A 21,888-nucleotide genomic window follows, 5' to 3' on the forward strand; every position below is an offset into this window, starting at 1 on the left:
CTTGAAGGGATGCAATATTTTCATATAAAAAAGTTTTTCCCAAGTTCATTGCATTTAGATTGATATCAACATCAAAAATTCATAATAAATAATTGTTGCCTTTGATGTCAAAGGAAACAAATTCAACTTTACTTATGTTTGATATCTGAATAAATTAATAAGAATAAGATAATATAGAAAACAAAATGTAAAAACTGAAATAAAACTGAGATAGTAATATAATATTATTTCCACCCTTCCGGGGTACTTAAATATGTTTCTTCAGGAACATTATATTATTTTTCTCAATTTGTACTCTTCAAGAGTATGATTCTAATTTATAATATTAAATTGAGTAATAATTTACCATCTCTTATAGAGGTTAAATATAGTATTTAATTTGGAGGATAAACGTTTCACCTCTTTAGGAGGTCGAATTTAACATCTCTTTGGGAGATTAAAAATATACCCTCTTCAGGAGGTAAATATTTACCATATCTTCTGAAAATTATATATATAACCTTTTCAGGAGGTCTATTTCTTTGAGAGATTAAATATATAAACGAGTGATTTAAATATATAGTCTCTTTAGAAGGACTATTTTACCATCTCTTATGAAAATTGATACTCTTTAAAATTTAAAAGACATATTTTCTTCTAGAGAATATTATACTCTTATTGAATAAAAGTACAAGAAATAAATTAAATAAGATTTTAAAAAATATCTTAGATAGTTAGAGTCTCATGTTGATAACGTGTTATAAAAGATGCAAGAAAATAAATAGAGATGAGGCGAAAATTTTACATGGTTCGACTATGCCTACTTCACGGGCGGATGAGTTAAAAAATTTTACTATTTTGGAAGGAATTACAAGATGGTTTGGAATCGAACTTGTACAAAATATCTTTCTTCTCTTTATTCCTTGTATAAAATATCTCTCTTCTTTTTATCTCTTCTTTACTCTTAACCTTACTATATATCTACTTCCTTTGAGCATATAATGTAACTTTAAGCATGCAATGTGTGTGTACAAATGAGACGGACATAGTGTCTTTTTATAGGACAATAAGGATGAGAATGAATTTATGGTGGTGGAAAAATGAAATGGTAACAACCATTAATTCCTTATGATTTTCATAATAAAAACAACATGTGATTAATTTTAATTTTATTTTAAGAAAAATAACACCCTTTAGCACATGTTCATTTAAATGGACGGTTCTGATATTGGAGATAAAACCATCCCATCACAGGGCACAAATCACATACACTGCAACTCTGTGAGCTTGCGTCCAACTGGGTAGTTGGCACATACTACTGCCCTGCCACATGGCAAGCTGCTATTCGCTCTCAAGTTGCACTTTTGGATCACATGTCAAGCTAGTTCATTTCAGATGCACAAGGATAACGTTGAGCGGGCTCCATACCTTTCCACGTCTTTTCGTGCACGTCATCACTGTCTTCCTCAACATCGTCCACGTCGGACCAAAAAGGGTAAAGGTAGAGAGAGAGAGTAGCCGAAGCCAGCTTGAAGCTGATGACATACTTCAGAGCCTCTTCAAACCCGTCTTCTCTCTCTCTCTCTCTCTCTCTCTCTCTCTCTCTCTCTCTGTAATGGCGACTTTCCCCTTGTAATCGTTAGGGTTTCAGAAGAACCAGAACTTCTAAATTACTTGGTTTCTGAAAACAAACAGAAAAACACTTCACAGGTGCGTCTCTTTCGTTTCTGAACCGCTTGATATCAACTTTAGGTCAGTCAACGTTTTTGATTTGAGACACAGCGAAAGTTTGTTTGGGTTCTTTGTTGACCCTCTGTTTGGTTGCTGAGAAAACAGTGAAGTGTGAAGGAAAATTAAATTCTGGGTTCTGTGTGTGCCCTTTGAAGTAAGTTAGAAATGTATTTTTATAACCTGTTGAAAATGTTTTTTGTTTTTAATTTAAAATTTGTTGCTTTACTTTCTTACTCTCTTTTCTTGACAACCAGGCAGCTGAAATTAATCTTTGCCTTGTGAGATTGCCTTATCTTTTTACTTCAGATTAGTTTTGTGGAAAGGGCATGCCAATATGTGTGAGATGGTGGAAATATCTAGAGTAGGGATCGCTGGGTTGTGTTGAATTCTTTGGTTCTTGCGAATTGAATTCATAAAGGAAATTTTCTATTTTTAGTTCCTGGTTTGAGGCATCCAAGTTGAATTGCAAAATTTTATTTGGCTAGGTGCATGTGGGATACTGCAATGTCATATGATCTGCCTCTTGCTCTGATCGGCCCACTTGATATTCTCATAAAAATTTGTAACTTTTGAGGTCTTGGACTTCTGAATCTGTTTACATTTGGGAATTAGGGGAATGGAGAAAATTTGTGAATTCTGCGCGGCATTAAGGCCAGTTGTTTATTGTAAAGCGGATGCAGCTTATCTCTGCCTCTCCTGCGATGCAAAGGTCCATTCAGCAAATGCTCTTTCCAACCGACATTTTCGAACCCTACTATGTGAATTTTGCAGGCACCGTTCTGCTTATGTTAGATGTTTGGATCATCGAATGTTTATGTGCCGTGGCTGTGACCGGAATCTGCATGAAATCTCTTCCCAACATCAAAAGCAAGTGATCAGCAATTACATGGGATGCCCTTCCGCTAAGGATTTTGCTGCATTATGGGGTTTTGAATTGAATGAATTGGACAATGGTGCTTTTCAAGATCAAATTTTATCCACCCCACATCGTTCAGTGGAGTCAGTAATCACAAATTTGCGCACTCCAACACAATCTAGCTCACAATTAGGCAGTTCTTCATTGGTTTCTAGCCTGAGAACCACAACTTTGGTCTTTGGTGTAGAATCAGAAGGGGGCTCGAGCAGTCGACATTGTAAGGTAGGCAGGAGTTGTCTTCGCTGAATGATTGTTAAGCTTACTGGTCCATTAGCTTGAGTTCAACTGTTTAATTTCATTTAATTGACGTTAAGACATTTACCATTCATTTAATCACATATTACCATGTGAAAAGTTGTTCACCTATATGTTCTATTCTACAGCATCGCACTGTTGATCATAACCTAAAGGCATGACTGTTTTTTGTTTTTGTTTTTTGAGGTTGGATGGAGATAGTTATTTTCTGTTGAACAATGTAAGACTGATTTACTCTCGATAATTGTTGGTACAAATGATAGATACAGTAATTTGAGGCAAGATGAATTGAACCGATGCTTGATATGGAACAATGTCCAAAATTCAATTAAAGGTTAACATATTCATGTCCCCGTTTCATTGTGCTGTGATGCTGGAAATTTAAATTCAGTTAAGTTTATAAATCTCTCTCTCTCTGTCTTTCTCACTCGAAGTAAATTCTTATTTAATTGAAGATCTAGTCCTACTTTGGTTTTGGTACGATGTTTATTTAATTCAAATTTCAAGTGTATTTAGAATTATTTAAAATAGGTTATGTGATTGCAACTTGTTACAGAATTAGTAACTTAGACAAAATGTTCAATTGTTTAAACCCATTTAGTAAGTAAATACATCAAGTTTTATGTTCTCTGCATAAATATAGAGCAATGTATTGACAAATGGTCAAAGATGACCAGACTGAACTACTTACTGCATGAAATTCCTTCTCCTTCTTGTGAACGACCAAGGACTGGCCTATATTGCCCCCAGGGCGTGGTTCAGGTGGCAAGGCGTTTCCTGGGAGTGCCGCTTGACGGTCAGCTTGTAAAAAGCCTCCCGAGTTCAATTCTCGCCCCTAGGCTCCTGAATTTACCTTCCCTGTGGTGTTGTGGGGCCAGCTCCACAGGGCGTGGGAATAGTCACGGAGCATAAAACGCACATGGATACCCGGTGATATTCAAAAAAAAAAGAAAAAGAAAAAAAAGGACTGGCCTATACTTGGGGATTGATCATGTGAAGCTGCTTGGTTATAATTTTCTTTTGAGTGATTAATACTTAGGTGTTCTGGTGTTGGGCAGTGTTCCACCCACTTGCAACACAAAATACAGAAGGTGTTAGTGTCACCACACTTGGATGCTTGTTTGAACATCATCCTGATTTATCTTTTTCCTTATCCTTTTTTGTGGATGGATTCTAAATTTCAGATATGTAGCATTTAGTTTGCTTGTACTAGTTCCAATGGGTGTTTAAGCTTCGCTGGTGCCAAGCAGAGTTAAGTGGAAGGAATCGCTTTTCTGGCCAATTGTTTTATCTCATACGGTTATGGTGCCTCATCTTGCAGGGAGACTACAAAAGTAAACAGCAGCAAAATAGTGAAAATACCAACTTTATTCTGCAACAAATCCTTGACCTGAAAAGGCTTCAGCTTGGTGAGGGGAAGAACAGTTCATCTTTGATGCGTGGCCAGAAACAAGCTGAAGTATCTTTATCTAAATTCAATACTTTGCAAAAACTTAATGAAGACCTTGATCAGCATTTGCAAAATTTATCTGCCCTCGGCACTGATCACCAGCAATTGGAAAGTTCACAACATGAGCCAAAAGTAGAGTTTCCTTTGCCATTTTCCCAACTGGAGAACTTACCTGGCTCTTCAACCGCTGCAATTCCTTCCAATGCAGACTCATTTTGGCAATGTAAAAGTCCAGTTCAGAGTAATGAGGTTGGTTTCTTATCATTGCGTGTTGTTCGGTTGCATCATAATGAACTAAATCATGTAAGACAAGAGTTTATCTTTCATTACTTACGGTACCATGGAAATGTTAAAAACCCTCTCAGAATCATTATATGCATGCATGATCTTTTGGGAAACGTTTGGCTGTGGAAGTATCATCAAGAATGTGTGTGTTTCATTTTATTTAGTACATTTGACTGCCTGTGTTTATTTTATATATAGTTTATGTCTGTGTGAATATTGCATGTTGTCCTTCATAAGTTCATATAATTTGTTAATATGCTTAGATGCCTTGAATATTGAATCATGGTCTTTTTTTAGATCATTGACCAACAGCATGATGCCCCTAGCTTGTCTCAATTTCAATGGTGTTGAAATCATATCAATCTAGTGTCTCCTTTTTGGAGAAGGTATGAATTTTAACCTTGAGAAGAGAGAATTATGCTTACCTCAATTTGCTAATCCACTCTAGGGCAGTGTTGGTGGGAGAATGCTTTGGTTGAAATGATGAAGACATAGCATGGAAAGTTGGACTGTTGTGTCCAGATTGGGACTGGTAATCCTCATAAACTCTGTTAAGACCTTAGCCTGTGCATTGGTTTTAGAACAATGCAAGAAGTTATGCGTGTCATATTTGATGTAAAATGAGCATTTGATCACTGTAAACATGGTAGCTTTGGATTCAGTTATCAAACACTCCGTTTGGTTAGAGAAGTGGAGAGAAGTAAAACGAAACTTAAGTGAGAGGTAAAAAGGAGATGAGAAAAGAAGCAAGTTTCTCTCCTGTTCCTCTTTGTTTGGTTGAACAGGAGAGAACCTTGAGGAAAGAAAAGAAAGACTATTGTTGACAGTAATTCCCCACAAACAAGCCTACTTAATGTCAAAGGGTCTAAGTACTATTGTTGACAGTAATTCCCCACAAACAAGCCAACTTAATGTCAAATGGTCTAAGTCTATTTGAGTAGTTTATTTTCATTTGTATCAAATTTACCCCAATTTGAGGAAGAAACAAAATGTGAAAAGTGACACTTTCTCTTTTCCTTTCTTCCTCCCTTCTTTTCTATCCCTCCACCCTATGTTAACCAAACGAGAAAAGTGGAGAGGAATCTATTTGTTTTCTCTTTTATTCTCTCCACTTTCCCCATCCGAATGGAGTGTAAGAGGAATCAATGATACACTCCCTTCAACCGTTGTAGAATGATGCTCTATAAACAAGAGTTACCGCATAGATGATGTAGGACCAATGTCCAACACAAAACAATTGCAATTCCACCCTGCCTTAAGCTAGTACTAGGAGCCTTTTATAGGCTTTCAATGCTTGGGAAATAAGAAAACCCATTTTAGAGACCTAAATAAGCTCTTGCTTAAATACTAATTCTATAAATAAAAAATATCCTTGATTTTAAAGATATGATCCCAATAAAGAAATACAATCAAAATGAAAGAAGTGGAATAGCTCTTGCTTGGATGCTGCAACATTCTGTCCCAGTTAGAAAGAATTCGACCTAGAATTTTCTATATCTGAAAGATGAAGAACAAAGTCTTTAAGCAGACTCAAGGAGACCAACACATATTTATTAATCATTGTCATCTAGGAGTCATTATTATGGTGTAGTCAAGTGTGACATTTGCTAAGTCCAATTTTATTATTCAAAAAATTCATTTATAAATCTAGTTTATGAGGTCTTTGAATCTAGAGAAATCAAACCAGCTGTAGTTAGTAATATTCATTTTCCTAGGAACATTTACTGCTGAGGCTGTCATTTACTTATATTTATGCTACTTGAGAATGAAGCAACAGGACAAAATTTTATTTTATTTTTTCTTGTCAATTCTGGATTTGCTTAGAATTTTTCTGAGATTGGAAAAGTGGGTTGAGGATTCACCAGGTGGCACCTTCCATAGTATCCACTGCTATGTTTCTGTGTGAGAGGATGTCTCTGTGTGACTAAATATCCTTGCAATTAATCCTGATCTGTCAGATAAGAAATCTGACAAATCCTAAATCCTTTCCATCATGCATGCAACATCACTTCTAGTTCACAATAATTAGATCAATGATTGATATAAGAAAGCAGAGCATAGAGTAAATCTTGCTTATCCTAGAATCAACTTTTCCATGGCTATTGGCTAGAATCAACATTTTTTTTTTTCTGCTGCTTTTATCCTCCTCCCCCACTTTCTGGCTAGTTTAGACAGGTCCATTTAGTTTGGTGCAGTTCTATTGGACCGTTTTGGTTTGATTAAACTGGACCCGTTCAATCCAAGTAGACTTTCTGGTTTAGCCATGTTCTTTAAATTCTCTTCTCTGAGTTAAATTGAGGCTGGCGGTGGCAGCTAGGTTGATGAATGATGGATGGTGAGTTTGCTTTGACCAGTGGCAAAACAGCTCGATGATGAACAGTGCTGAAAGGATGGCACTTGGTGGAAAATGAAGCTTGCTTCAGTGAGACTTGCAATGATGATTATGGCTCATGGAACTGTTGTTGAAATTTGGATGAGGACAGGATAACCTTTAAGAGGATTCTGTAGATGCTGATAAAGAGTCTTGCTAATGGCAGAGGACCTTATACCTGATATCCAGAGGAGGGGCTTTGACTCAGTTCAGTGCTGGGGGGGGGGGGGGGGGGTGATTTTGATGGGCTAAAGATTATGATCAGATATGGTGTAGCTTGGAGCCTGGTTATGGTTTAGACCTGAGTTGATTAGCACACACTGCCTTTTTTTGGGTGGTTATGCTTCTGAATTTGCAATTTGCAGCATCTTCTTCTTCTTCTTCATATTCATCTTCAGGCGATGAATGAAGGACAGGATGGTTGTGGGGGTTGGGCAGTTGTGCTGACAGTGGTGCTAGATGTAGATGGCGGCCAGAGTGGGAGGAAAAGGACTCTGAGTTAGTGGCAGTGGTGGAGGTGGTGCAGTGTGATTCAAGTCAAAATCATGAACCCTATGAGTTTAAGTGGAAGAGACAACCCTGAGAATAGCTGTGGCAATTTTAGTTGACATTGCAAGCCAGTTAAATGATTCTAACATGGGATAAAACAAAAAGCTGTGTTGGATGAGTGTCTGCTTTGATATGACTTTATGCAGGATCATGCCCAACACAATATAATGGTAATTCCACTTTGCCTAAAACTAGCGCATAGAAGCCCTTTATAGGTGTTAGATTACTACTTTATTACCTAAAAGCTCAAGCCACATGCAGCCTAATTGCATGTGGAGATACAAGACAAACAAACAATAAATGATACATGTTATAGGGATATAAGATAGTTAACAACCAAGCAATAAACGAGGTGTTGACGCTGGTTTCTGTTTGGGTGTGACATGGTGAGGTTCGGGATGGAGGAGTGAGACAGTGATACAAAGGAGTCACCACTTCATCTTTTTTGGATAAGAGAGAAAACGAAGAAAATCCTAATGAGCTATGAAAAAAGTGATGGGTTTGGGAATCTAGTTATGTCCAAGGAAGGTGTAAACCACTTTACGACATCTATTTTAAGAATAGTTGCAGTCATGTTGTGTATTAGGGAAGTATATATGTAGAGGATTGTATATTATTGAGAGAGATTCTTTTAGAAGATTGTTTCCATATTTAGTTTTTTCCTATTGTATTATAAATACTGTATATTGGTTTGTACAAAATTATTCAAGAAATACAGAAATTCCATTATGTTTTCAAGGTATCAGAGTTAGGGTTTCTAAACCTTAGTTAGCAATGGCAGACGACACCGTCAACAATAGAGCTCCGTCGTCCGATTGATTCCTCGATGTCCGCTCTCTATCTTAACCGAAAACTGTAGTCGATGGCGGCGTTGGCGACGAGCTTGACATAGACGACATCTTTTGGACTAGTGATGCCGGCACAGATAAGGCACACTGTTGACGTCATCGCAGGATCCCGCAGGCGGAGAAATCTGGCATCTTGGCTGCATTGCTCGACGATGACCAGGATGGGATTCTCAGAGGCCGCTCGATCTTGTGTCGCGAAGCTTCAATTTCCTCATCGTCGTTGCTGTCGTCATCGTCATCATCATCAAGGACGATTCCTTCCACGCCAAACCCTCTCCAAGCAAGCACGAAAAAGTGAGCCCTGAGTTGTCGTAGTCGATGCCTTCTCGGAAGTTCCCATCAGTCGGCTCCAATGAAGGTGCCAGTGCTGTCGAACGGAAAGCCTTTGATTCAGAAGTTGAAGTTCCATGAACCAAAAAACCTTGGAACATCCACGAAAAAAGTCAGCCATTCAAACGTCGATGAGCCAGGTTTGCCTCGATTTGCAGCCATCATCTAGCGGTAGATGTAGCCGTCATCCTCAAGTCACAATCGCACAATCGCTGTCCTCTCACAATCGCAGCCCCTAGAAGACCACCACTATTGCTGCAACTGCAGTGGTCATTTGGGATACTCAACAAGTAGGGATGCTGATTGCCTTCTTCACTCTATTGGGAGGCCGAATCCGGTGTCAAACACTAAACCTGATCTCTTTTGTGATGACAACACCCTCTGGCTCTGAATTGTTGGATCACCATTTGGGGGAAAAGCACTTCCAGGGCCGGAGGTAATTTTTCCACATGGCGGGCTAACCGAGGCATTGGCTTCTTCAACACGTATTCCTTTTGGTTCATTAGCCCATCGAGGTAATTTTTCGATAGCCTTGAATACCATCTCTCATTCCAAATCACCATGGATAATTGATTTTGGTGCTTCTGATCATATGATCGAATCCTATCATCCGTTCTCATCCTATTCACCCTGTGCTAGAAATTTGAAAGTTAAAATTGTAGATGGATTACTATCATTTGTTGCAGGCAAAGGGAGTATTCGAATCTCTAACTCTATAATTCTAGAATCTGTCCTACACGTCCCTAGACTGTTTAGTAATTTGTTATCCATTAGCCAGTTGACAAAAGATTCCAATTGCTTTGCTAACTTTGTTTCCTCTCATTGTATTTTCTAGCACCTATCATCGGGAAAGACGATTAGCAGTGCTAAGGAGTGCAAGGGACTCTACTACTTCGAGGAGGCGAAAATGAGTAAACAATGTCAAAATGCTATTTGTGATTCTGCATTTATTTCTAGGGATAGTGAAATTTTGTTATGGCATTCTAGGATGGGTCATCCAAATTTTCAATAGTTAAGACGTTTATTTCCTTCCATTTGTTCAAATAAAACGTCTTCTGATTTTCAGTGTGAGATTTGTGAACTTGCAAAACACCAACGTAATTTCTTTCCATACAAACCATCTAGCCCGTTTATTAGGATTCACAGTGATTTATGGGGCCCCTCACGCTCTTTTAATTACACTCATACGAAATGGTTTGTTACTTTTATTGATGATCATACTCATATTTGTTGGGTTTACTTGTTGAAAGATAAAACTGAAGTTCGCTCTATTTTCTTCAGTTTCCACTCCATGATTCAAACACAATTCCAAACTCACATTCAAATTTTACGTATTGATAATGGTACGAATATTTCAATGATATCTTGGAACATTATCTTCAAGAAAATGGAATTGTTCATCAAAGTTCCTGTGTGGATGCCCCTTAACAAAATGGGGATGCTGAACATAAAAATAGATATATTCTTGAGGTAGCTCGGGCATTGATGTTCACTACAAATATGAAAAAATATTTTTGGTGTGATGCCATTTTAATAGCTACACATCTCATTAATCAAATGCCAAGTCGAGTTCTTTCTTCTGCCACTCCTCTCCAGAAATTCCAGGAATGTTTTCCTAACTCTCGGCTCCACTCCAATTTCTTTCTAAAACTCTTTGGATGTACTGCATTTGTTGATGTTCATGCTCACAATCGGGATAAATTGGAACCTCATGCCATTAAGTGCATTTTTATTGGTTACTCTCCTACTTAGAAAGACTACAAATGTTATGATCCTGTCACAAAAAAATTGTTTGTTAGCCTTGATGTCACATTCTTTGAAACCGTTCCTTATTTCCAAAAGCCCTCTTTTCAGGGGGAGAAGTGGAGTGAAGATCGGTTCTTTGATTTTTCTGTTGATGAATCCGTGCCATCTATTGAGTCTGCCATTGCATCATTTCTTGACCCGTCCATTGCATCATTTCTTGACCTGTCATGTGCAAAAGTCCACTTAAACTCAGGGGGAGATGCAGAAAATCAAAATAATAAGGAAATACTTGTCTACTTAAGAAAGCCAAAAACAAAGAACAAAGAGAATCTCATACTTGAGGCACCAAGAGAGTTGGAACCGGTGATAGCTTCGAGCAACCATGATTCCACGCCTAATCCCGATCAAGTAATAGATGGCCATGAGCTTCCTTCTGATAAGTCTGCACCCGATGACATCAATTTAACCATTGCAGTCAGAAAACAAACTAGGTTATGTACTCTATATCCCTGGTCAAAATACATATCTTATAAAACTCTGTTTACAGGGTATCATGCTTTTACGTCTAAACTTGACAGGATAAAAATTTCAAAGAATATCTAGGAAGCCCTGGAGATTCCTGAATGGAGGGAAGCAGTCATGGAGGAAATGTGGGCTCTGGAAAAAAATGGAACTTGGGATGTTATGAATTTGCTGAGAGGAAAGAAGCCAGTAGGCTACAAATGGGTCTTCACAGTGAAATATAGAGCTAATGGGACAGTTGAACGGTATAAAGCCCAAATTGTTGCAAAAGGGTTTACACAGACTTATGGCATTGGCTACATGGAGACATTTGCACCAGTGGAAAAATTGAATATAGTTCGGGTCCTCATGTCCTTGGTAGCTAGCTTAGATTGGTCACTACAACAACTCGACATTAAGAATACATTTCTAAATGGCGAGTTAGAAGGAGAAGTCTACATGAAAATACCACCAGGTTTCAGTAAGAAAGGTGAAGAAAACAGGGTATGTAAACTCAAGAAGTCCTTGTATGGACTCAAGCAATCTCCCAGAGTATGGTTCGATAGATTTGCGAAGGTGATAAAGAACCAAGGATATTGACTAGGGCAATTAGATCACACTATGTTCTTCCAACAGTCTGAAAGTGGCAAGAAAACAATTCTGATAGTGTATGTTGATGATATAAACTTAACTGGAGATCATACAGTGGAGATGGAATCATAGAAAGACCTAGCTGCTGAGTTTGAAGTTAAAGACCTGGGAAAAATGCGGTACTTCTTGGGAGTGGAAGTTGCTAGATCAAAAAAGGGTATCAGTGTCTCTTAGCGAAAGTATATCCTTGATCTCCTAACCGAAACTGGCATGCTTGGATGCAAAAGTGAGACCCCGATTGAAGCAGTAAAAAGGGTTGAAGACTGCGGAATACCAGTTGAAAAGGAGAGTTATTAGAGATTGGTTGGCAAGCTAATCTATCTATCACATACCAGACTCGACATTGCATTTGCGGTAAGTGTGGTAAGCCAACACATGCATTCACCGAAAAAGACTCACCTAGATGCTGTGTACAAGATCCTCAGGTATCTCAAGGGCTCTTCGAGAAAAGGACTCTTCTTCAAGAAATGTGAAAGCAAGGAAGTAGAAATTTTCACAAATGCAGATTGGGCAGGATTAGCGGAAGATAGAAGGTCTACCATCGGATATTGCACCTTTGTATGGGGAAATTTGGTAACTTGGAGGAGCAAAAAACAGAATGTAGTGGCTCGAAGTAGTGTTGAAGCTGAATTCAGGGTAGTTGCACAAGGGATATGTGAAGGACTATGGTTATGGAAACTTTTGGAAGAATTACAGATTCCGGTGAAATTTCTATCAAACTCTATTGTGACAATAAAGCAGCCATTAGTATCTCTCTCAATCCAGTTCAACATGACAGGACTAAGCATGTTGAAGTGAACCGACATTTTATCAAAGAGAAGGTTGAAGAAGGAACCATCTGTATGACTTATGTACCTACCAAGGAACAAACTGTAGACATCTTTATCAAAGGGTTAGCTCGACAGAGCTTTGATAATTTCATCTACAAGTTGGATATGATCAATATCTATGATCCAACTTGAGGGGGAGTGTAAAAATCCCGAGTATCTTGAAGTATTTTAGGGAAGTATATATGTAGAGGATTGTATATTATTGAGAGAGATTCTTTTAGGAGCTTGTTTCTTTATTTAGTTTTTTCCGATTGTATTATAAATACTGTATATTAGTTTGTATGAAATTATTCAAGAAATACAGAAATTCCATTATGTTTTCAGGTTGGATGTTTGACCTAGAATGAAAAAAGATTGAATGGAAATTGAATGAGGAGGAAATATTGAATGTTTCACTTGTACACCCAAATCCAAAACACTAGTGTTAGATTACCACTTTATCTAAAAGTTTAACCTGTTAGGTTGTGGGCCAACAATGTATATCAAGCTTTAACACTCCCTCGCACATGCAGCCCGACAGCATGTGGAGAGATAAACACAATAAGTTTTTAAATACCACAGAATAAATGTGGGCAAAGAGATTAGAACCTAGGATCTTGTGGTAACCAACTCTGATACCATGTTAGAGAGCTCATCCTCAAAACCTAGGTATTAAGGAGAGAGAGCTAAGATGATCTTATACTTACTTGGGATTGCCCACAGAGGTGATGTGGGACTGGACGCACACCAACACTCCCCCTCGAGCCCATGGGGGGAAATGAGGCAAGGAGGAGTCTAGCCCACAGAGGAGTCAAGCAGCCCAAGGTCCAGCTCTAATACCAAGTTAGATTACCACTTTACCTAAAAGCTTAAGCTGTTAGGTTGTGGTCCAACAATGTATATCAAGCTTTAACAACTAGTAATGATGTGATTTGGGATAGAAGGATGGCCCATGGGGCCTTTATTGTCAAGCCATATGACTTTCAAATGAAAATAATTTGAAAAAGAATGAGGGAAAGAGGGAATGCTTCCCTTGTGTGCCCAAACCAAACACCAACAATGGTTTGGTTTCAAGATGGAAGGTGTTAGGAATATACGATCAAATTCCGAAACCTGTGAGAAACAAATAGAGAAAGAATAACGCCAAAGAAAAATTCAATCACACGCACAAGACAATATTTACGTGGTTCGGCAATTTTGCCTACGTCCACGGAGTTGCAGGGATTTCAATATTATCAGGAAGAAATCACAGAGAGTGTGGCGATACAATTCTCTCTCTCTCGTTCTCTCTCGCGGATACAACCACCGAAACCCTAATCACCCGAAAGCACCCTTTTATATGTTGCGCCTAGGGTTCCGTTCCGAATGGGCTCCAAAAAATTTTCCCCGGGGGCGTTGCCCCCGGACCCCCACAAGTACGGCTTGTACCACTCACGGCCCAAGCCTTCGCTCCATGGACTAAGCCTTAGGATAGAAATCTCTAATTAAATAGAGGTCAGGTCGTCATCCAAATCAAAACATAACTAGGCTCCACAAAAGCCCAACAGAAGGTATGGCCTGCGTGGCTTTATTGTCTTGCCATAAGACTTTAGGTGGAAAGAATATGAAAACAAAGGAAAATGGGGCATTGAATCCTAATTTCTAATTTTGAAATGGGGTGTGAAAAGTCATTAGTTGGGTTCCCTTTTTTTTTTTTTTTTAGGAAAGAACTTGAAATCAAAAGTCAAGATTTGAAAAGGGAAGTTTTTAAAAATATGATTGAGTGAAGATATGATTTTGAAAGCATGGTAGGCTTTTTTTTTTTTTTTTTTTTTTTTTTCTGAAAAGCTAATTTAAGGATTTCATCACCTGCCAATCAAAGGGAAAAAAAAAAGAAAAAAGAAAACAAAGAGAAAAATAGGAGAAAAAGACCTAGTTTGCATAAAAGACAAACCCTAAGGAAGGTTCCTAAATGTTCTTCTTTGGGTTTTCTACATTTTTTCATTTTTTTTTGTTGCATTTTTCCTTATTTTTTGGGTTTTTTTTTCTTAAATTTTATTTAATTTCAGGGATTTTTTAGTGATTTTCTAGAACAAATAGATAAAGTGAAGCACAAAAACTAAACTACTACTAATATACTATTATTATTATTATTATTATCATTGACCACCCAAAAACTAAAAACACCCAAAGAATAGATCCTTTATTAAGTTTTGCTATTTTCTAATTTTTGAATTTTTTAAATTTATTTTTTCATTTTTTTAACTAATAAAAAAAGGAAAAAATGAATAAGAAAAAGCTAAAGCCAAGATGAAAAGAACATGCATAAATGTTGTGTCACCTAATCCAAAAATACATGTTTTTTCTCATAAAAAAAAGTTTTTGCACACTTAAACTTCATAAATTAGATAGACTTTACAAGCAAACAACAAAGTTGATAAAATTAACATCATGCTTTAATGGCAAAAACTGTGACTTTTTCATGTTCAGACTAATTGAAAACTATGAACATTATTGTCAACCTTGGATTTTGTCCGGGGTGCCGACGAATGGGATTTTAGCATGGTGATCCCCAAAAAGGAAAACTAAAGAAAGGGAGGGGGGGGGGGGGGGGGGGGAGGGAAAACATACACAAACACAAAACATGGAGTTGTCACCTTATTTTTTTTGAAAGAAAGGGAAAACAAAGAAAAACCATACATCTACGAAAATTAGAAACTAGGTTCGGTAGTACATTTAAGTGTAGAAAAGGTGGTTTACCATCTCATTGATGGTTAGCCAACCAACACCTCTATTTTCACCCGTTCTAAGAACGGTTACCGCAATTACACATGTGTGTGCCTTTAAAGAAGAAAGGAAAATGAAAGAAACATAATTAAAAGACTCCTTTTGATTCTTCTGTCCAAGAACACTCTAATGTGACTTCTAGAAGCTCAAAGTATTGCTCTAAAAGGGTTTGATCTTAGAATCCTAATTTTTTTTTTTTGAAGATGATGATGATGAAGAAGATGAAGCAGTTGGTTTGAAAACATCAGGTTGTGTTATTGATTTGAGAACTGGTGTTTTGAAAGGAATATTAAGTTGTATTACCAATCTTGAAGGAAATATGTTTAGGAAATGAGTTTAGAAGAGGAGATATCAAGTTGTATTACCAATTTGAAAATGTGTTTGGAAAATGTATTAGTTTGATGGACAATCTAGGGTTTCATCGTCGATCATCATCAGCTAGATTTTTGAAAATGTCTTTTTTTTTCTTTGAAAACATTTTTTTTCTAAGTGGGAACTCCAAATCACTAATCCTTGGAACTAGCATCCAATTAGGCATTTTTAGGTTCGTTGAGATTGTAATCCCCTCGATCATACATCTTTAGGAGTTGAAAAATTTCTGCCATAACCTAGGGAAAAGGGGAAGAAGACATTATATGGTAAAATCTTCCCCTAATCTTATCATAAGCCGGGATTAGATTTTGGGAAACCAAATCACGTTATTGGATGCATAGAATTAAACACGTTTAAAAAACAACTTTTTCTTTTTTGAATTTTTCATAAAATACATGTTTGTGTTCCTACTAACACTCTACTGAACACACACCTATAAAAGGGCAGCCTAGTGCACAAAGCTCCCGTGTATGCAGGGTCCGGGGAAGGGGCGGACCACAATGGGTCTATAGTACGCAGCCTTACTGAACACACACCTATACTAATACAATTTCATAATAGTATAATACTAAATACTCTCACTAATAAACCACTAAACACACACTCATATACTAACCACACATACAAACATACACACATACACGTACTAATGCTAGCTCACACATGCATGCCTACACCCATCTACCTGCACATAAGAACATGTACCATGCATACTCACATATATGCACTTTCATGTATGTACATCATATACACCTACATTTAGTATTGTCCATGCAAACATTAGACACATTCACGCATCGTAGCTCACATATATGCATTCAAGCATAACATGCTCATGCCACTAACTCATACATTCTCGGAAACATGCTAGCATCCACACCTCATCCTCATGTATGCATGCATATGCGCACACTATTATTCCTGCAAACACACACACCCACACTATTATTCTTGTATGCCATGCATACAAGAACACACACACTCATATGCAGTAATACGTATATATACTAATGCATGGTCATGCTTAGCTACTGCCCTACACATTCATTCTTGCATGGCATACCATGCATACATATATCGTCATATATATATATAGATACACATTACACATGCATAAAATCACATACTGCTATGCTTGCATGTGCCAACTTGCATGCATATCCACATGTATCCATATGTGAATGAATAAACATACCACATGCATACCCATCCATGCATGCACTTACATCACCCATGCGTATATATATCCTCTATTGCATACACATTGTTTTTGCATTCATTCACAGTGCAGTTCATGCAAACAATGTATGCACATATATATCCTATTCCTTCATGAAAAAGCATACACATACATGCATGAATCACAACACTGCCGTGCCTACATATACCAATACATATTCATAAATATGCACACATACATATACTCATATCAACATTCATACATATGCACTTGCACACTCACAGATGCATTCTTGTAGAATAGAGAGAGAGAGTGGTCCTATGTGGCTTTGGTTATGGGCCTTGAGGATGCTTTGGCTTGGTGGAGGTCCTCTATTTTGGCTTTAGGATCGAGAAGAATTGGGAATGAAGGGGGAAAGAGAGTTGGACTGAGAGGAAGGAGAGTTGAGGAGAGAGAGCGAGGGATGGCAGAGAGAGAAAGACGACTGAGAGAGTCCCCCACCCCCCATTCTGATTTTTTTAGGGGGTATTTAAAGATAAGGAAAGGGAAAAAAAGAAGGCAAGAAAAACCAAGAAAACAAACAAAAAATGCAGATGGAATGGCCAACCAGAGCAGGCCGGAGTTGGCTTGTCCAACTTTGAAATTGCAGGAACAGGGGGTTTCGGGGGAGGGGGGATGGGAAAAAGAGTGGTTAGAAGGCTATTTGAGGTGTTTGGGAGGTGACTAGAGGGGCAAGGGCGCATAAGAGGGAGCACTGTCCGTGAATCATGGTGGCTAGGCTGCCAACATGCACTGGCAATGCATAGAGGAGGAAGAAGATAGGGAAGACCCGAAGCAATGTCATTTCAGCCCCCCCCCCCCCCCCCACTTTTTTATTTTAAAAACAGCACTGCCCGCTTGATCCCAAAAAAAAATGACCTCTCGATCAAGTTAAACGATGTCGTTTCACTCTATGCGTGCCCACACATGCACATGTGTGGTTGCCCATGCGCAAACATGTGCCAAATATTTTATCATTATTATTATTATAATTATTTTATTTTCTAATCTTTTTTTAGAAAATTTTTAAAATTTACCAAATTAAAGAAATTACAAATAGAGCTCCAAAAAAATACCCAAAAGTTCTAGGAAAATAAAAAACTGGAAAATAGCAGAACAAAGAGAAAACCCCTAAAATATAGGGGTTTTCTTGATTTTTGAGCAAAAAACTCAAAACTTTTGCAGATTGCTCCTAACTATATTGGACAACTTCGAATCACTTAGGATGATAAAAATAGCTAAAAAAGAGTAGAAATACCTCCAATTAACAGTGTAGAGTGGGAACTGGGGTTTGCCCAAATTTCAATTTTTAGGGTTAGGGTTTTGGGTTTTTTGGGCATAATGGCCATCGACAATTACATGGAAAGATTGGGAACATGCTATTACATGCCAAAAACATATTCTTTCATGGAAAAGGTATGATTTCGGTGAGCAAACATGGCAAGGCAATACAAGGAATAGAGGATAGAGGTGTACCTTCAATGGAGGGGAGAGAGAAAGGAACCTCAAGGCCAAGCCTTGTTCTTCACCAAAATTCTCAAACATACATTTCTCTCTTCTCTCCCAACACTAAGCATCTAAAGCTCACTCCTTTGCTTTAAATAGCCACAAAGGGTTGACTTTGGGGGGAGACATGTCATAAATGTCGACAAGATTTGTTTGCAAGACAAGTTTCCCCTTTTTTGATTTTCTCCCATTTATTTTTATAAATTAGGGATTGACCCCCAATCACAATAAATGGAAGGATTTCTCCCTTGAATTCTTCCCCTCTTATTTTGAAGAATTAGAGATTGATCCCCTAATCGCATTAAATGCAAGGATCTCTTTATTTCCTTTTGCAAAGATAGCCCCTCTAATCCTCAAAAATCACAAATTGACCCTCTATTTTTTCAAAATAAAAAATGCAAATTGATCCACTTGGGGACTGGGGAATTTTGGTAGTTTTACCACCAAAAGATAAAAATTCCCCCGGACCTACAAAATATGTTAAGTTTGGCCAAAATGGCCATAGACAATGGGCAACAAAACTAGAACCAAGGATTCCTCCTGGCAACCATGGGTGGCTCCTATTTGCATGGTGCAGCAATAAGGTGGTTGTTGTGATTCTTAATAGCAACTATTCTTAATAGCTAATTGGCTTTCTTGTTTTTGTTGAATCTTTTTGCATTTCTTTTACTGGAGATTCAACCATTGTCAAAGAAGGGAAAGACATTGTTGCCACTTTATATAGAAATGCAAAGAATACAAACATATATGCATGCACATGCATGTGCCCTCGAGCTTCATATAATTGCATGAAGTCAGAATAAATTGAATTTATGATAATCAGCATCTGTTCAAGAAAGAAAAAAAATCGGCCACTCAGAGATAGCATGTTTGTTTCCCTGGCTGAATGTACCACGTTGAGATATGACTTGGCGGTAATAATTTTTTAGTGATGTAAGTGAAAATTACAAGCACGGTTAAAGGTAGTTACTTCTCTAACTTGTAGACCTAGATGTAATTTTAATTACCGTTCTCATCTTTGTTCTACAGCTATATAAAAATCACTGATGTACACTTTTCCATAAGAAGTAATTCTTACAGGAGTGCTCATATACTGGTATTCTAATGACTGCACTGAAAATTATTCCTAGGCAATAGAAGAAAATAAAAGCATTCATCACCAAACTTCTTAATTTAATTTAGTACCTTGACATTCTCCTTATATATTTTTTGTTTTAATTTATTTGGTACTCATCTTTTCCTGGAAAAATATGTAAAACAACAGTAATTTGGCCCTGGCAGAGACGTGGGGATGTAAAAAGGAAAGAGAGTGATATGTGTGCTTCTTCTCATGTTAGGCCAAAGCAGTGGAAATAACTACAAATTCTCAAGAATAAAATTATCCTACAGATTTAAACATAATACGACTTAACTTAGAAGCAATTTCCTGCTGAGAAGATAGCTGCCATCATGTATAAACAAAAGATTGGCTTGTCAAAAATGGAAATAGCATTTCCTTAAAAGGAGCTTTTTCTATTTTCTGTTGTTACATTGGATTTTTGGTTTTAGAGTTCAGTTGAACAAAAGTCTAAAGTTTTGAATGTTAACTAGAGGGGAAAAAAGCATTTTTTAAGGACCTTTTTCTATATGAAGAATGGATAACATGATACAACTATTTAGCTGTTGAGTGATAGCTGGAAAGGTTTTGTTGACTTGATTAGATTTAACTTTGAGGATTTTTGTGTCTTGGAGTTTGATTGACTTGTTACATATTCATTGGTCATTTTTTATGTACATCTTTGAGAATAAGGAGCATATGCAGAGTCTAGCATGTCCTTCTGTCAGCTTGCATTTATGTGTATTTGGGTTCTTGAGACAAGCCCTAGAAAAACCTGAGGAATGCGTTTTTGTGTTATTGGCTAGTCATGTGCATTGTATCAACTCCACATTAACATTTGGTCACAATGGTCATGACTTTCATAATCAAAATTAGAAGATGTTTTTATTCAATATGTCCTTACATTCGAAGAAAATCTGTTGTTTAATATAATGATGCTTAATTTTATTCTTTTACGCTTGTTGAACCCACTTGCACGGCAGGTACTCCCATGTGTGCACTTACACTTGCACGCAAACACACATATTCATTTATATATTTTATGATTAAATTTACTTCTTCATTGTATAGATTAATCAAACCATGGAAAATCTTCTTCGGCTGAATTTTGCAGCTCTGGTCTCAAAATTTGCAAGATCTTGGAGTTTGTGAAGAAGTTGATGTCTATGACGATTTCAATATGCCAGATGTTGATATAACATTCAGAAACTTCGAAGAACTATTTGGAGGTGATCAAGATCCAACCAGAATGTCTATTGAGGATAAATATGTTGTGAGCTCATCCATGGAGAAGGATGCATCTTTTGATATGTCAGAAAATTTCTATACAAAAGTAATGGAGGTTTGTGTCATGATCCCTTGTTCACATTTGTGTTACTTTCTTTTGTGCAATTATTGCAATTTCATCACTCCATTTGGGTTCAAATTGCTACCATTGTCGGGTTATTATGCTTGAAATTTTGGAGTGAATGTGTGAAGGAGGTTTTTGAGGGAGGGTAGCCTACATTGTACAAAAGTGATGGGTGTATAGAGATCCCAGAAAGTCCAGTCAATCCCTAGGAAACTCGAGTGTGAGGTGAGGGAGTTTTGGTAATTGGAGGGAATCCCAGCGCTAGGCAGATTCCAAGGTTGGGGGGGAGTCTTGACTCTTGAGAAAGAGAGAGAGTGTTGGCTTGAAAAGGTGTCAAATATCCCCAACTCTAGCAAGGTTGGTTGTATTTATAGGAGAGAGACATTTGGGTGAGTTGTCAGCCTCCATGAAAGGCTGGCACAACAAAGTTTGGCCAATGAGAAAAGGATAAAGTGTAGGTCCAATGAGATGGTAAAACATAGATGGGTGATAGAGATGACAAGTAATATGAGATAGATGCTTGAGTAGAGCTTGAAAAGGGTTGGGGGAGGGGTGGTCAAGACTCCATTAATGACTCTTTCATTGAAGCCCACCGAGCCAATACCCCCTAGAGCATCATGAGATTGGGATTTGACCCCCTGACCCATCCCAAATGCTTGTGCTGTGAGTCTGATATCATGCAAAATGAAAACTTGAGAGCGTTAACAATTGATTCATAACCATATGAATGCAACTTTGAATCTGATATGGACCCACCCATGCATCAAATTCATCTGTTTCAATACATTCAAAGCAAAATTGCACAAGTTTTTCCAACAACGATAATAGAATTTTTTTAAGGTATGTGTTAAAGCTTGATATACATTGTTGGCCCACAACCTAATAGATTAAGATTTTAGGTGAAATATTCAACATAGTATCAGAGCAGGTTACCACGAGGTCTTGGGTTCTAGTCTTGTTGCCTGCGTTTATTGTATGGTATTTAAAAAATTAATTTATTCCCTAAAAGTTGCCAAGATGAGAAGCTTAGATGGATGAATGGTATAACATTGAAAGATAAATTAAGGAATGAACATATTCGTGGTTAGTTAGGTGTAGCTCCTATAGAAGATAAGATAAGGAAGGGACGACTTAGATGGTATGGACACTTGCAACAT

General features: G+C 37.6%; 1 protein-coding gene across 6 annotated transcripts in view; it reads left to right on the top strand.

Annotated features, from left to right (window-relative positions):
- The first annotated feature begins 1,396 nt into the window (after positions 1–1,396).
- The window catches only part of LOC131154457 (zinc finger protein CONSTANS-LIKE 10), a 43,160-nt gene continuing 22,668 nt past the window's right edge, over positions 1,397–21,888 (top strand). Inside the window, exons 1-4 of one of the 6 annotated variants that reach the window (XM_058107253.1) lie at positions 1,397–1,689; positions 1,965–2,848; positions 4,203–4,580; positions 20,495–20,722. In XM_058107253.1, coding sequence (XP_057963236.1) covers positions 2,327–2,848; positions 4,203–4,580; positions 20,495–20,722 — 1,128 coding nt within the window. In that variant the 5' untranslated portion in view covers positions 1,397–1,689; positions 1,965–2,326. Of the gene's footprint in view, positions 1,865–1,964; positions 2,849–4,202; positions 4,581–20,494; positions 20,723–21,888 lie in introns of all 6 variants that reach the window. The other 5 variants (XM_058107252.1, XM_058107256.1, XM_058107257.1 and 2 more) reach the window with 5 other exon arrangements.

This window comes from Malania oleifera, chromosome 4 (genome assembly GCF_029873635.1).
Source record: "Malania oleifera isolate guangnan ecotype guangnan chromosome 4, ASM2987363v1, whole genome shotgun sequence".
Classification (NCBI taxonomy): domain Eukaryota; kingdom Viridiplantae; phylum Streptophyta; class Magnoliopsida; order Santalales; family Ximeniaceae; genus Malania; species Malania oleifera.